The 17,026-nt window shown below is 39.9% G+C and overlaps 1 protein-coding gene across 1 annotated transcript in view; it reads left to right on the forward strand.

The window, feature by feature from the left end:
• Nucleotides 1–17,026, forward strand: part of RFX6 (regulatory factor X6) — a 54,088-nt gene that overhangs the window by 24,587 nt on the left and 12,475 nt on the right. The window contains exons 8-14 of the mRNA XM_073335176.1: nt 5,106–5,183; nt 5,275–5,388; nt 8,061–8,110; nt 9,460–9,619; nt 10,505–10,649; nt 12,335–12,444; nt 16,632–16,749. Coding sequence (XP_073191277.1) covers nt 5,106–5,183; nt 5,275–5,388; nt 8,061–8,110; nt 9,460–9,619; nt 10,505–10,649; nt 12,335–12,444; nt 16,632–16,749 — 775 coding nt within the window. The remainder of the gene's footprint in view (nt 1–5,105; nt 5,184–5,274; nt 5,389–8,060; nt 8,111–9,459; nt 9,620–10,504; nt 10,650–12,334; nt 12,445–16,631; nt 16,750–17,026) is intronic.

Consider the following 17,026-nt stretch of genomic DNA (forward strand, 5'->3'; position numbering starts at 1 on the left):
TCGATTAACTGGTTCACCATTGGCAAGGTGGTTGAATTATTTACCTATTAACTGACTTAGTATTTTACGAACTGATGGTATGTAACAAGGGGAGGGCAAAACAAACAAATAGTTGGGAGCTGTATTCATTCCAAATGCCTTTGGATTTTAAAGTCAGTTTTTACTGATTAGATTGGAGCAAATAATTCACAACAAATAATTAGATGAAATTTACTTTTCCCCACCTCCCCTCTTCATCAACTGTCTATGAACAAATCACAAAATACCATGTGTGCTGATTATTTGAAATTATTCATGAATTTTGTAGCAAATAATTCTTGGTCACAATATTGTTTGAATTGCGTATTTGACTGTAGCATGGGAAGTCTGTGCTGCGTTGCTCAGTTACATAAGTCCGATGGTATTGTTGCTGTATGGATGATGTATGTAACTGAACAACACAGTGTACATTATAAATTGTGAATATTATAAGTAAATACACAATATTACTCCATTCCCGCTTGCACTTTAACCATCCAATAAACAGTTCTGCTTACATAACCCAGAGGTTAGTACATGTGTTATGTGTCTGATCCATGTAGGATATGAATCCATTAAAAGGGCCCTGAACTGCATAGCTTAGATCTTTAGCGCAAGCTGTAAACTCTGAAATTTGCTGCTTCAGTCCCCAGTGTTGGCCAAGTTGGTGGCTGCTGTACTAAGATTAGAGGTCTCTGAAGGCTTTCTGAGTCCCTAATGGCCACTGACCAGGTGTTCCAGTGCTGCCCGTCCCCCTCCTGAGCCATCCCATCAGGGGAGGAGCTGGTGGGCTCATGTCTACTTGTTCTGAAAGAGTGAAAGGAGTGAAGGCCTTGGAAGCCCTTGTGCCTCTGTTATGAAGAGCTACATGTAAGAAGCCATTTGCAGTGCACAACAAGTTTCATTGGTCCTCTACAAAATCCATGCTATATATTGTTGAGCATCACCTACTAGCATATAATCCATTAGCTAACTATCTACATATGGATAGACGTCTCTCATTTATAGACCACTCCTGTAACAGCAGTGTCTGAGGGCAGCAGGGGGTGCCTGGCATACTCAACTGGCCTGCTCCTTCTGACCTGCTGTTGCTGCCCCACTTTGACTCCCTTCAGGGCAACAACAAAACAGAAGCTTCCATGCTGCTTTTGTGGCTAAAGAAAAATATATTTGCTACAGTTGGGAAGTTGTATTGAGCATGGGCAGCATGTGAACTGCTGGCCTGGGGAGGCTAGCCCCCAACTCCACCCATTCCACACCCCTCCCCCCGCAGGAGCCCAGAGCCTGCACCCGCAGCCGCTGGCCCCCACCCCAGGCTAGTGCACCCAGCCCCCGGAGCACCGGAAGTGGCGTGGCCCCAGCACCAGCCGCGCAGCACATGGGAAGAGCCACCTCGCAGAGCGACAAACAGGAGGGGGACTGGGGGCGGAGCATGGGTGGGGCTATGCCTGGCTGTTTGGGGAGGCACAGCCTCCCCCAGCCTATGATACCCGCCACCCAAGGTATTGAGAATTTAAATCAATTTAAGTTAAACCAAATAAAACTTCTTATGTAGACAGGCTCTCAGTTGTGGTTAAAATGAGCTGTAATACAGGATAGTTCAGCCTCTGCAGATGGAGCTAGCCAGGTAATAACCACATCAAAACCTGTGCTGAAGCCATGGGCCCTGTTTTGGCTGTATTGACAGAAACTTCCTGACTGCTGCACCATAGTCTGACTCTTGGAGACAGGGAGGGAACAAATATTGCATCCAAAACAGCTGGAAATCTATGAAAACGTTTACAGGTCCAGAACAGAGCTCAAATAGTATCTGAAAAGGATAGAATAGGATCGTCCTTTCTAGGAAATGCCCAGAAGCACCTCAGATACCATGGTGATGGGAGCTGCTAGAAAAACCTACACAGATAGATAGTTAAAATTCTAAGAAACTTAAGTGAATGGAGGTTCTGAAAGTGTAGAAGCTGGAATTAGATGTTACAACTAAAGTGAGTTGAAATTTTCCAAAGTTGATTTTTTTGATGAAAAATTATCAAAATTATAAATTTCTACCAAAAGTTCCATGAATACATTGTTGACTCTCCCTTTCATCCTCCATTTTCCACACAGTTGTAGTCATTATTGTAGCTGTGTGAAAATCAGCAGGTTCATTTCACACCGTGATCTGTACACATCTTTTATTTTTGTTTCTCTTGGCACATTCCCCTCTTTTCCCTACACCAAAAACATGCAGAAACTAGGGCTCTCAAGTGATTAAAAAAATTAATCATGATTAATTACGTGATAGGAAAAATTAATCATGATTAATCACACTGTTAAACAATAATAGAATATTATTTATTTAAATATTTTGGATGTTTTCTACATTTTCAAATATATTTATTTCAATTACAACACAGAATGCAAAGTGTAAAGTTCTCACTTTATATTTATTTTTTATTACAAATATTTGCACTGTAAAACACAAAAGAAATAGTATATTTTAATTCACCTAATATAAGTACTGTAGTACAATCTCTTTATCATGAAAGTTGAACTTACAAATGTAGAATTATGTACAAAAAAACCAGCATTCAAAAATAAAACAATGTAAAACTTTAGAGCCCACAAGTCCACTCAGTCCTACTTCAGCCAATCGCGCAGACAAACAAGTTTGGTTACATTTGTAGGAGATAATGTCTGCTTCTTGTTTACAATATCACCTGAAAGTGAAAACAGGCTTTTGCATGGCACTCTTGTAACTGGCGTTGCAAGATATTTACGTGCCAGATGCACTAAAGATTCTATGTCCCTTCATGCTTCAACCACCATTCCAGAGGACATGCATCCATGCTGATGACGGGTGCTGCTCGGTAACAATCCAAAGCAGGACAGACCAATGCATGTTCATTTTCATCATCTGAGTCAGATGCCACCAGCAGAAGGTTGATTTTCTTTTTAGGTGATTTGGGTTCTGTAGTTTCTGCATCAAAATGTTGCCCTTTTAAGACTTCTGAAAGCATGCTCCACACCCCATCCCTCTCAGATTTTGGATGATACTTTAGATTCTTAAAGCTTGGGTCAGGTGCTGTAGCTATCTTTAGAAATCTCACATTGGTTCCTTCGTTGCGTTTTGTCAAATCTGCTGTGAAAGTTTTTTTAAATCAAACAACATATGCTGGGTCATCATCTGAGACTGCTATAACATGAAATATATGGCGGAATGAGGGTAAAACGGAGCAGGAAACTTACAATTCTCCCCCAAAGAGTTCAGTCACAAATTTAATTAGCGCATTTTTTTTTAACGAGCATCATCAGCATGGAAGCGTGTCCTCACTTTCAGGTGACATTGTAAATAAGAAGTGGGCAGCATTATCTCCCGTAAATGTAAACAAACTTGTTTCGTTTAGCGATTGGCTGAACAAGAAGTAGGACTGAGTGGACTTGTAGGCTCTAAAATTTTACATTGTTTTGTTTTTGAGTGCAGTTATGTAACAAAAAAACCCTACATTTGTAAGTTGCACTTTCACGATAAAGAGATTGCACTACAATACTTGTATGAGGTGAATTGAAAAATACTGTTTCTTTTGTTTATCATTTTTACAGTGGAAATATTTATAATAAAAAATAACATAAAGTGAGCACTGTACACTTTGTATTCTGTAAAAAGAAGGAGTACTTGTGGCACCTTAGAGACTAACAAATTTATTTGAGCATAAGCTTTTGTGGGCTAAAACCCACTTCAATGTACATGGCAGAGGGGCATTGTTGGCACATGATGTGCAACTTACAAACTGGACAGTCTCTACGTAAAAGAATAAATGGATACAAATCAGATGTCAAGAATTATAACATTCAAAAACCAGTCGGAGAACACTTCAATCTCCCTGGTCACTTGATTACAGACCTAAAAGTCACAATATTACAACAAAAAAACTTCAAAAACAGACTCCAAGGAGAGACTGCTGAATTGGAATTAATTTGCAAACTGGACACCATTAAATTAGGCTTGAATGAAGACTGGGAGTGGATGGGTCATTACACAAAGTAAAACTATTTCCCCCCTCCCCCCCACTGTTACTCACACCTTCTTGTCAACTGTTGGAAATGGGCCATCCTGATTATCACTACAAAAGGTTTTTTTTCCTGCTGATAATAGCTCATCTTAATTGTGTGTTGTAATTGAAATCGATATAGTTGAAAATGTAGAAAAACATCCAAAATATTTAATACATTTTAATTGGTATTCTATTGTTTAACAGCGTGATTAATCACAATTAATTTTTTTAATTGCGATTAATTTTTTTAATTAATCACATGAGTTAACTGCAATTAATTGAGAGCCCTAGCAGAAACCATGCAAACCTGAGTTTAATTTGGGCCTTGGTATGTTGGAAAGTTTCACAAACCATAGCAAACTTTCTCTGAATCTGGATGATCAGGTAAGTTTTGTCTAATGTGAGGCTTCTTTGGAAATGTTTTGCACAACTCTAGTTAGGAATATTACCCATTTTTCAGACACTGGGACAAATTCCTTTGTCAGTCACACCTCTGCAATCCCATTAAAATCAAGGAGCAATGCACTAGAGATGAATCAGCTGCATGAGATGAAAGAAAAATTCTGCTCTTTAAAGCTTTGCTCTTGAAAGGTGATGATTAAACTTTGACCCAGTGACTGACAGCTTTTTTCCCCATTTGTCCACCCAATGATGTTTCAAAACACTCATAGACGCCTATAGTAGCCTAATGATTAACTTGTACTACTCTTGGGAATTAATCCTACTTTCAAATATGTGGGTATACTTCACCACCTAACTTGGATAAACTGGCCACTGCCTATGTAAACTTTCAAAATATATTCTGCAGGTCTGAAACAGGATTGGACCTTAAAAGCGTTGATGCAGAACTAGAGATGGGTGCCTCTTTCATTGTTACCCATTCTAAAGCTGTACCTACTGTTTTCTGAAGGTCATGCACTTTCACTCCTTTTATGCTAGAAGGTTGATATACTGTACTTCAATGCTAGCAAAAGACAGCCGAAACCTACTTCATCACAGCACTAATGGAGAGTGGTAAGAGATCCTATTTAATCTTTCTCTCTTCCAAAACAGGTAGATACCCTTATCATGATGTACAAAACACACTGTCAGTGTGTCCTTGACAATGCAATTAATGGGAACTTTGAAGAGGTGAGGCTGTTTGAATACGCATTCTTGGTTATATATGCATAGGTAGCAGAAAAGACATTATTTGTCTCTGTGTTTTGTTTCCCCTCCCCAGATCCAGCATTTCTTATTACATTTTTGGCAAGGAATGCCTGACCACCTTCTTCCCCTGCTCGAAAATCCTGTTATCATTGACATCTTCTGTGTTTGCGACTCAGTACTCTACAAGGTGAGTTAAGCATTCAGTTTTGTGGATAATCGGGGTCAATCTACAGCTATTTAACAGGAGGTTATTGAGTAAAAATACAGTGCAGAAGTTAGAACAAGATTCCTGAGGCCTGACTCCTCTCCCTCACACCTCTGTATATCAGCAGCAACTTCACTATAATCATTAGCATAAAGTTGGTGTCCGAGCAGAATTTGTACTGACTTTATTCTCTCCTCTGCCACCTACTTGCTGTGTGCTCTTGAGTAGGTCACGTAGGACCGAATCCTGAGGTTCTTACTCAGGTTTTACTCAAGGAAATACACAGTAACTTCATTGGCTGAGTAGGACATGGATAAAAACCTTTATACCTGTATTTTGATATCCATATTAGGAATTGTATTGATTTTACTTTTTTGGCCAAAAAAAAAAAAATCACTCCCCTAACCAAAATAGTTAAATCAGTCTAAAAACTTTGTGTAGACCAGGCCTGAGGGAGGCCCTTAACATTTGGCATTTGATCTCTCCCTGATTCAATTTTTTAGCACTCATAAAATGGAAATAGCCTCTTTCAAACACCTGTTTGGGAGCTGTTGGGTGCTGAGATCTTTTGAAAATGTGGCCCTTATTTAATTAATAGCTGTAAAGATCTTTGAAATCCTCAGATAAGAGACATCACATAAGTACAAAGGATTATCATTATCTTCCTGATAGGTTTCACAGTTGCATGTGGATTAAATGAAGTGGCTACTGCAAATCAGAAAACATCAAAAGTAGTAAAAAGAAAAGGAGGACTTGTGGCACCTTAGAGACTAACAAATTTATTTGAGCATAAGCTTTCGTGAGCTACAGCTCACTTCATCGGATGCATTCAGCTCACGAAAGCTTATGCTCAAATACATTTGTTGGTCTCTAAGGTGCCACAAGTACTCCTTTTCTTTTTGCAAATACAGACTAACATGGCTGCTACTCTGAAACCTATCAAAAGTAGTGTTTGTGGCAAATGGAGAGCTTTGGGCCTAGTTAGCATTGAGTCTTTTATTGTAATTTATTTTCATTTCTTGACTGGATAAAAGTATGAAAAAAAATCTACAAAATGCAGGGAAAGGATTTCATAGAAGCATATCAAGCAGCAAATAGAGCAGCAAATTTTAGATTCATGTCAATTGATTATGAAAATCAATAAAAAGTGTAGGAGATTAGTATAAAGATATGAATTACTGCTCTTGGACTGTGCCACTTAACATCAGTTCCGGATACAGGACATGTTGTGCCTTGAGTTTATCATGGATTTTCTGCTTAAAAACACAGTATCTCCATAAGTATTTGTTACAAATTAAGCTAAGATTGAGCTAAAAGGGAAAAAATACAGTGCAGAATTCAATATCTGGAATAGTGGAATTCCCCAAAACGTCATCACATTAAAGAATTTGCTATTTCTTCTATGTCATTTTCCCTAATTCTCACTTTCAAGCATTAAAGGTGTTCTTGGCATAACAATTGTCAAACATAAACTAGCATTCTATTGTATTATTATACCATTAACATTATTCATAGAAACAAATTTCAGTTTATTATATGACGTATAAGAAACCCTGTGTTGTGCCAGATAAATAAAACCCATCAGAGAGGATAATATTCACTGCTATTTCACCCTAATTGCTCCACCAAGGGACTAGAATCCCACCCTGCACCAAGCCCCTACTTGAGGTTGAGTCCCGGGACCTGCACCAGACCCTGAAAATCCTCTGGGCTCCACCCATACAAGAGGAAGGATGGTCTAATGCTTAGGGGCACTAGCCTAGGATTTGGGAGACTTGAGTTCAATTCTTTTCCCCAGCACAGTCTTCCTGTGTGACTGTAGGCAAGTGATTTAGAGTACTTCTACACAGCAAGTCTCTGAGCCAGCGCCCCTCCCTCGGCTTCAGAACCTGAGGTCCAGCCTGAGTCATAGTGTCTACAGAGCTATCTCAGATACTGCGGTGATGGGGGTCATATACAATACCTAAGGTATTTCTAAGATAGGAGCATGGCTCTGTGCTCTACAGACAAATTGTGAGAGAGAATCCCTGCCCCCAAAGAATCTAAATAGCCAAGAGAGGCAAAGGGTGGGAAAAGGAAGTATCGGTGGCCCCATTTCACTGAGGCACACTGACTTGCCCCAGGCTATGGAGAGAGTCTGTGTCAGCCAGAAATTGAACCCAGCTCTCCTGAGTCCCAATCTAACGCTGTAACCCCCAAGCCACCCTTCCTATCCATAGTGTCATTATTGCTGAATTTAACACTACCAGCTGGTTCCATAACAATAATCTCAGGTGTGACAAAAACAGGGGAATTTTGGAGACATTTCTGGAGCAGACCTCTATGAAATGCATTATTATAACTAACTTGGTGTGACTCCCTTGATCAGAATAAAGGCAGCAGATAAGAAAACATGACAATGCTGTGAGCTTCAACTGTTACATTAATATATCCAAAACAAACAAAGCAAAGAGACCCCTATTTTAATGTCCAGTTCTTTTCTCGTTACCTGGATTTTTTTTCCTTAAGAGGCCTGAGGAAAGATTCAAAGAGGTGTAAATGGAAGAGTCCTCCAGGAACTTACAATGGGAATTAAATTTCCCAGAAGTTAAATTTCTTTGTATGAATGTGTTGACAATGGAGGTGTAAAACAATTTTCTATTACTTTTTTCAAGGTCCTCACAGATGTACTCATCCCTGCAACAATGCAAGAAATGCCAGAAAGGTGGGTACTTGGCAGTTACTATAATGCTATATTCTGGGTAATGGTTATGCAATCAAATGCTCCAAAGAGAGATGGATTAAACAACCGATGTGATGATAGAATTCTAAGCTTAGAAGATTTTTACTCAGTCACAACATAAATTTTAAGTACCTTTCTAAAATGGTGCAGTACAGGGCAAGCTACAGTCTGAACTGATGGAATGTATAGATGTAGACCTGCGTGTATTTTTTCCAAAATATTTTAAAATCTGACTCTACTGGTATGTTGCTCTCTGTTCCTGCTGCTGTTTTTCACATTACAGCTGTAATCAAAGTAGACTGAATGATGATGCCATTTTAAAATTTCCAATGATGGAAACCCTTATTTGTGTGAGTGGCCCTATGAAATCAGAAAAGGAGGACTTGTGGCACCTTAGAGACTAACAAATTTATTTGAGCATAAGCTTTTAGTGGGACTACTCACATGACTGAGGGTTTCAGGATTAGGCCCATAATCACTATTGACACCGTGGAACAGATCTTCTCCTGCACCAGGCTCTTAGGAGAGTGGTAAGGAGAGAGATGTCAAGGAGCCAGTTACGGCCCTTATTCTAGGTGCCAATTTCTACCACCTCCAATGCCGGGGCCTTAATTATGGCAGCCTCGGGCCTGCTCTAATTTATACCAGATGACTATAGTCCCCCCAGGTATGTCTGCACTACATCTGGGAGGTGTGATTCACAGCATGGGTAGACAGACTCCTGCTAGCTCTGCTAGAGTTAATGCATTAAAGGTAGCCGTTTGTACATCTCTGCCATTCTCGTGCCATGGCATATATCCCAACAGTTAGCTAAACCATCTAGCTGAAAGGGGAGCTCTCAGCTGGCCAGCTAAGGCCAGATTCCAGCTCCTTCGTATTACTTGGGTGGCACAAAGTAGCCAGTTTGGGGAAGAGAATCTGAAGGGGAAGGGAAGGGGATGAAGGTAGATGGGGCAGCAGCTGGAGAGGCAGATAGGTTGAATGAAGGTTCTTTGAAGACAAAGGGGACTAGACCATGCTTGTTATGTGAGACGAAAGCTTAATTTCCACTATTTTCAGAATACTATTATGGTTCTTGCATCACACCCATCATCATAATATCTAAGTACCTGCCAACAATGCCTTAAGAATGTGACTATTATCTGTTATCTGTAGAGCCTCTCTGTTCTTTTCCCCGGGGAAAAATTGTTGCAGATTATTTGTCTGTCTAGGTCTTTGTGCTGCTGCTATCTCCAATGGCCTTGGCTTTTCAAACTCTTCCCCTTAAACTGATGCAATGCAATATTTTACCATAATGTTGGCCTTTTTTAAATATATTGTTTTTATTGTAGTTTATTGGCAGATATAAGGACTTTTGCTAAAAACTGGGAACAGTGGGTTGTTTCATCTCTAGAAAATCTACCAGAAGACCTGGCAGATAAGAAACTGCCTATTGCACGAAGATTTGTTTCCTCTCTGAAACGACAGACATCATTCTTACACCTAGCTCAGGTAAGCTTTGGAGACCAGAATGAGAATTTGAATCACTACAAAACACTGTACAGTGAAAGGTTCATGGAAAACTTTCCCATATTTTGACCAGCTATAGTCATTGGACCCACGAGTCTGCTACCATTTCAGGTGACAACACTGTAATCCCCACAGGAGTCTTCTTTGAAAATCTTTCCATGCTTTGGCAAGCAAATTATGAAGTGGGATAAAAGGGTATTTGTTTATTCCCAAAGTGGAAAATGTCAAATGATCTTTCTCCCAGTGATGACTTCCTCAGTGCAGTGGTTAGTGAGTTCATCACCTTTTGGATTAACTTGTGATTTACCCTTGTAAGTGGTGCTAGCTCTGCACCAGTAACATGCAGTCAGTCACAATTATGAAATAACATCGTCTTATTAAATGGTGTACCATATCAGAGGAAACACTGTCCTGTGGTTAAGACACAGGAGGCTATTCCTGCCTCTGCCATAGACTTCCTGTGTAACCTTGGACACGTCATATAATTTCTCTGTGCCCCAGTTTTCCCATATGTAAAATGAAGAGAACAGAAACATCACAGTGGGGTTGAAAATATACTCTGAGAGCCTCTGATGGAAGGCACTTTAGTAGAACAAGGTATTATAATGTATATGTAACTAAGCAAGGGGACGCTAAGAGTTAGTTAATATGGAGCTTGAATCAATTCTCACTCAGTCATGGCAGTTCAATTTGGTCAGTGTTGAAATAATTGTATTCTTGTGGTGGTATCTAATCGGTGAAAAAGTCACATCAATCCTCAGCCTTGAAAAAAGGAAGGAAAGAGCACACGGTCCTTCCTCTTCCACAAATTATTCAGTTCTTTCCACAGGTGCAGATTTTAGCATTTAACTCTTTGGTCTTTTGCAGATTGCTCGACCAGCCCTCTTTGATCAGCATGTGGTGAATTCCATGGTGGCTGATATTGAGAAGGTAGATTTGAATAGCATTGGGTCTCAAGCTCTTCTCACAGTCTCAGGCAGCATGGAATCTGATGGGGAAGTCTACACTGAATGTAAGTCTGTGGTAAGATATTTTGTAAAATAAAAAAAATTGCATTTTATGCTTAATTAGTTTGTGTGAAGATGGACTGAAGAAAGTGTCTTTGCACTTACAGGTTTTGAGTGCCCTATGCTAATTCAGGATTCACCTCCAGAATTTTAAAAAAGCCATTAAATGGCCCCAATGTGTCCAACAAAAAGGGAAGCTTTTACCAAATTCTGCATGCAAATATCAGTCTTGAAAACATTGTTTCATGTTCTCTACGTATATAAATCTCCCCACTGTATTTTCCACTGAATGCATCCGATGAAGTGAGCTGTAGCTCACGAAAGCTTATGCTCAAATAAATTGGTTAGTCTCTAAGGTGCCACAAGTACTCCTTTTCTTTTTACAGTTGTGTCAGTTATTGGCATCCCAGCTGGGCATTTTTTAAATGGTTGTTGAGAAAATATCTGTGTTATCTGATAATTGTCATGAGAACTCTTTTTAAAAGTTAGCCACCATCTGCACAGGTCAACACAGCTGATTAGTTTCTGAAAAATGTCTCTTTAACAGTCATTTAATAGTGAAAATGGGGTTTACGGGTTTTAAGAAACAGATCTAAAAGCATGTTTAATACTTAATTGTAGCTTTATTTAATAGCTACTAGAGCTGGATTACGTTGCTTGCATAAAAACTTTTTTGTTGTTGTTGAAAATGGCCTTTTTTCTAAAATGAAAAATGTCAGTAAATATATCCTAGACAATGTCACAAAAACTAGATAATGGAAACAGCTACAAAATTTTTTTTTCACACAATCATTTTTCTATTTTTTTTTTTACCAGTTCTTATAGCTATTGGCTCAGAATAAAGGGATTTAGCCACCTTCTCCTCAGTGCCTGAATATACTAAGTGGTGACAAAAGATACTTTTTAATCACTTAAGGAACATTTTGGACAAAAACTGGCAGAATTGAGAGCAGCAGCATCTGTGTTCTTCTACATTTTGTTACTTTGATCATGGAAGGTTGAACAAAGTATATGTTGTGCTTTCTTTTCTTAAAAATGCCTCACAATCTAGTCACATTTTCATTTTAGTTGCTCTTTCTTTCTTTCTTTCTTTCTTTCTTTCTTTCTTTCTTTTAAACTATTTTCCTTTCTGTTCTTGCTCTCCTAGCATGAGAGAAAAGAGAGATTAGCTGGGAATGCACTGGACAGGTAATGAGACATTTTATAGAAAAGGAGAATCTTGGAAGGGTTAGAAGCTTAGTTTTGCTGTATGTTGTAAGAACCTAAGAAGTCAGAGAAACCTAAGACACTCTGAGAGTCATCTATTGTTTCGATCATCCATATTACAGTATGGTAAAGCAGTTCTTTGTCCTATTAAAATTAGAGTTAGACATGATTCCAAGAACAGATCCTGGAACTAATGAAAAATGTCAGTATCTTAGTGTGTAATTTTATTTTATGGGAAAATTCTCCATTTTCTTAAAGTCTCCCATAATTTGCAATGTGGAAGAGCTTTTTAAAACAAAACAAACAAACAAAAACAAAAAGCTAACAAACAAGAATGCTTGCTTCCTTGGTGAATTTTCCATTCTTTCAATGCTCTAATTCTTTCCTTTCCTTTCCATGCTACAAAATTGTCAGTGACTGGTGAGTGGCTTTCTCTCATACTCAGAGGAGCGAGCAACGATGTGTTTTCCTTTTTACATGGTAGATGACTCTATTACAGTGTTCCAAGAACTGAAGGACCTGCTAAAGAAGAATGCCACTGTGGAATCATTTATTGAATGGTTGGATACTGTGGTTGAGCAAAGGGTTATCAAGGTACCTTTCAACTGCTCTGTCTGATTCAGGGCCAAATCCTGCTCCCCTTAATCATGTAAGTGAAGTCCCACTGACTTCAAGGATGGGATTTTCAAAAGTACTCAGCTTTGGGCAAACTCTCTTCTCCCTGAAGACAATGATTTTTCAATGAGACAGATCCTCAGTGGCTGTAAATTGTCATCAGTCCATGGAAGTCAATGGAGCTATGATAATTCACTCCAGCTGAGGATCTGCTCCAATAAGGTCAGAGTTAAGCCAGTGCTCACTTCTTCTGAAAATCTCACCGCAAGTGTTTTATATATGAAAACCTCAATTCTATATGACTATGACATTGAAATCAGCACTTCCAAAACGATGTAAAAATAAATAAAAGACTCACACCTTACCTTTGTATAGCTGACATCAGTGGCACTGCTCAAATGAGTGTGAGCAAGATTTGGTCCTCAGAGACGGAGATCTTTGTTTTTTTCGAAATGATATTTGTGTGACATTAAGTGTGGTGTAAGAAAAAGTGGTGGATGGAATCAGGACTGGCTAATCTGCAGAAGGATTTCTTGTATGAAAAGAATAACCGCATGGAAAGTGCCTCGCTGTGATTTTAGGCTGAGTGCACTGGTATTACTCAAGATTTTGGTGGGAATTATTTTTATAAAATAATGAATTGTGAATTGAAAATCTTTTGTAAAGCAAATTTAAAATCATAAGAGTGAAGGTTTGTGTACAGTTAAATTAAGATTGTTATGCTTGTCTGTGACCAACCACACATATATTTTCAAAACAAAATAGTTTAAATTTGGGTCTTCCTTGCCTGTTAAGACCTGCATTCAGAGTTCCAGGTTATATCTGGAATAATAAATGACATCCCAGCTTGTGATTCGTAAGCATCTAGAAGAACAAAGAGATGAGGAAAATTCAGTGCTTCAGCTGATAGTGAGATCAGTGATCTCAAGTCAAATACCAAATCCTGAATCAAGCCTTTCCAGTGAGAGAGGAACTTTTTTTCAATTATTTTTGTTTGAAAATATAATGGTTTGTAATGCTAACGTCTTATATCATCTTACTGAGCTCCTTAATGTAAGCGAGTACATTAAGGGAAGGCAGTGTAATCTAGTAGCTAGTGCACTGGACTTGGACTCAGGAGACCTGAGGTCTATTCCTGACTCTGCCGTGGACCTGTGGGTTGACCTTTGGCAAGTCATTTCCCTTCTCTGTGCCTCAGTTTCCCCATCTGTAAAATGGGAATAATGATACTGACCTCCTTTGTAAAGCACTTTGAGATCTACTGATAAAAAGCATTATATAAGAAATAGGCATTGTTATTATTAAGTACAATGCTGAATAGCCCTTAGAGATTAATTCAGCCCTCATATAATATAACAACAGCCATACTGGGTCTGAACAATTGTCCCTCTAGCCCACTATTCTGTCTTCTGATATTCACCAGTGCCAGATGCTTCAGAGGGAACGAACAGGACAAGGCAATTATTGAATGATCCACCCCTTGTTGTCTGCTCCCAGCTTCTGTCAGTCAGAGGCTTAGGGACACTCAGAGCGTGGGACTGCATCCTTAGAATCATAGAATCATAGAATATCAGAGTTGGAAGGGACCTCAGGAGGTCATCTAGTCCAACCCCCTGCTCAAAGCAGGACCAATCCCCAACTAAATCATCCCGGCCAGGGTTTTGTCAAGCCTGACCTTAAAAACTTCAAAGGAAGGAGATTCCACCACCTCCCTAGGTAAGGCATTCCAGTGCTTCACACCCTCCTAGTGAAAAAGTTTTTCCTAATAGCCAACCTAAACCTCCCCCATTGCAACTTGAGACCATTACTCCTCGTTCTGTCATCTGCTACCACTGAGAACAGTCTAGATCCATCCTCTTTGGAACCCCCTTTCAGGTAGTTGAAAGCAGCTATCAAATCCCCCCTCATTCGTCTCTTCCGCAGACTAAACAATCCCAGTTCCCTCAGCCTCTCCTCATAAGTCATGTGTTCCAGTCCCCTAATCATTTTTGTTGCCCTCCGCTGGACGCTTTCCAATTTTTCCACATCCTTCTTGTAGTGTGGGGCCCAAAACTGGACACAGTACTCCAGATGAGGCCTCACCAAAGTCGAATAGAGGGGAATGATCACGTCCCTCGATCTGCTGGCAATGCCCCTGCTTATACAGCCCAAAATGCCATTGGCCTTCTTGGCAACAAGGGCACACTGTTGACTCATACCAGCTTCTCATCCACTGTCACCCCTAGGTCCTTTTCTGCAGAACTGCTGCCTAGCCATACGGTCCCTAGTCTGTAGCGGTCCATGGGATTCTTCCATCCTAAGTGCAGGACTCTGCACTTGTCCTTGTTGAACCTCATCAGATTTCCTTTGGCCCAATCCTCTAATTTGTCTAGGTCCCTCTGTATCCTATCCCTACCCTCCAGCGTATCTACCTCTCCTCCCAGTTTGGTGTCATCTGCAAACTTGATGAGGGTGCAATCCATGCCATCCTCCAGATCATTAATGAAGATATTGAACAAAACTGGCCCGAGGACCGACCCTTGGGGCATTCCACTTGATACCGGCTGCCAACTAGACGTGGATCCATTGATCACTACCCGTTGAGCCCGACAATCTAGTCAGCTTTCTATCCACCTTATAGTCCATTCATTCAGCCCATACTTCTTTAACTTGCTGGCAAGAATACTGTGGGAGACTGTGTCAAAAGCTTTGCTAAAGTCAAGGAACAACACATCCACTGCTTTCCCCTCATCCACAGAGCCAGTTATCTCGTCATAATTGTTGATCCTTGACCATCTTGGCTAATAGCCATTGATGGATTTATCTCCATGAACTTAGCTAATTCTTTTTTGAACTCAGTTATAGTTTTTACCTTCACAACATCCCCTGGCAAAGATCTCCACAGGTTGACTGTGTGTTGTGTGAAGAAGTACTTCCTTTTGTTTGTTTTAATCCTGCTGCTTATTAATGTCATTGAGTGACCCCAGATTCTTGTGTTATGTGAAGGGGTAAATAACACTTCCTTATGCTGTTCCATACTCTTAATTGTTTTTGTTGCCCTTCTCTGTGCCTTTTCCAATTCTAATATATCTTTTTTGAGACAGGGCGACCAGAACTACATAAAGTAATCAAGGTGTGGGCGTATCATGGATTTATAAAGCAGCATTATGATATTTACTGTCTTACATACACAAATGCACAACTCCCACTGATTTAAGTGAGGTTTCAGAACTCTGAAGGCAGAATTTGACTGTTACAATCTAAAATGTGATGTGGGATATTCTTTTAGACAATCAGTGATAAACAAAGCAGGCAGAAAAGATAGGAGATCATCCCCCTTTAGCATCTATTATGTAATACGATACAAAGGCAAGCAGGTATGTCTTCCAGGGTTGTTTTCCCAGGGTTAGTTAAAAACAAACCCAACCAATAGTCCCCCATAGGAGTCGAGATTAGTTGAGTCAGAGCTAATCATTTACAGAACATGTAATCCTCCCATTGCCCTCTACCTTCTGTTCATGTTAAAGTGCAGTCACTGTCAAATTCACAACACCGCTTCTTTCTGTTTGCAAAAGTGACAGGTTATAATGTTAGCACATGAAGCAAAGCCCTGTCAGGGTGAAGTGACAACAATGAGCCGCTAGTATTAAAAGCCCCAGTGTTAGGATACTAGATTTCCCATTTTGTTGTTTGACAAGCGAGATGGCCCACTGAATAGTATACATATGAAGTTTAAGCACAGGGATCATCAGTTCCAGCTCTTTGTTTGTAGGTGGCATAATACAGTGCAAAGAGTTTTTTCCTCTCTACCTATACATGTGTAGAGCGGTATTACTATCTTGAGTACTAGGACAGGAGCCCAGCAGAAAAACCATCCAGCTCACAGCCAAAAGGGAAAGCATCCTGCCTCATTGGAGGCCTGGCTGGGTCCCCAGCCTGCTTGCACTAGCGAGAGCGCGCACTAATCCTTTCTGAAGTACCAAGTATGTGCACTGCAGAGCGTGTGTCATGCAGCCAAACTGTCCTGCCAGACTGCCCAAGATATCCTGTAAACTGCCAAGCAGACACCACTCTCCTGTCTCCCCTGCTGTGTTGTGTGGCCACGTGCACAGGCTGAATAAGATTCCCGACAAGTAGGAGTCAACATAATTTACTTATAGATTCCTCTTTCTTCCTTTCTCTTTTAGGCAAGCAAACAAAATGGGAGGTCACTGAAGAAGAGAGCTCAAGATTTCCTTCTCAAATGGAGCTTTTTTGGTGCCCGAGTGATGCATAATCTCACCCTAAACAACGCATCAAGTTTTGGTACCCTTGGCTTTATAAAACCCCTCCTTTATGAACTACCTGCTTGGAACTCTATCCAGACTTCCCAAACATATGGAATTGTCTTCTGGCGAATGTTTCTCTGACCAGAGCCCAAACAATTATTCTATATACATTGCCAACTGCATTTTTAAAGAACATTCTTAGCAGTAATTAGTTGGTACCCTAGGATTAATGTCAATTTTTAAAGGTTTGATATTTCTTTGTCATTTTTGAGTTAGTGCTAGGAGTTAATTTCCCAACATATAAAATGGGGAGA

The sequence above is a fragment of the Lepidochelys kempii genome, chromosome 3 (genome assembly GCF_965140265.1).
Source record: "Lepidochelys kempii isolate rLepKem1 chromosome 3, rLepKem1.hap2, whole genome shotgun sequence".
In the NCBI taxonomy this organism is placed as follows: domain Eukaryota; kingdom Metazoa; phylum Chordata; order Testudines; family Cheloniidae; genus Lepidochelys; species Lepidochelys kempii.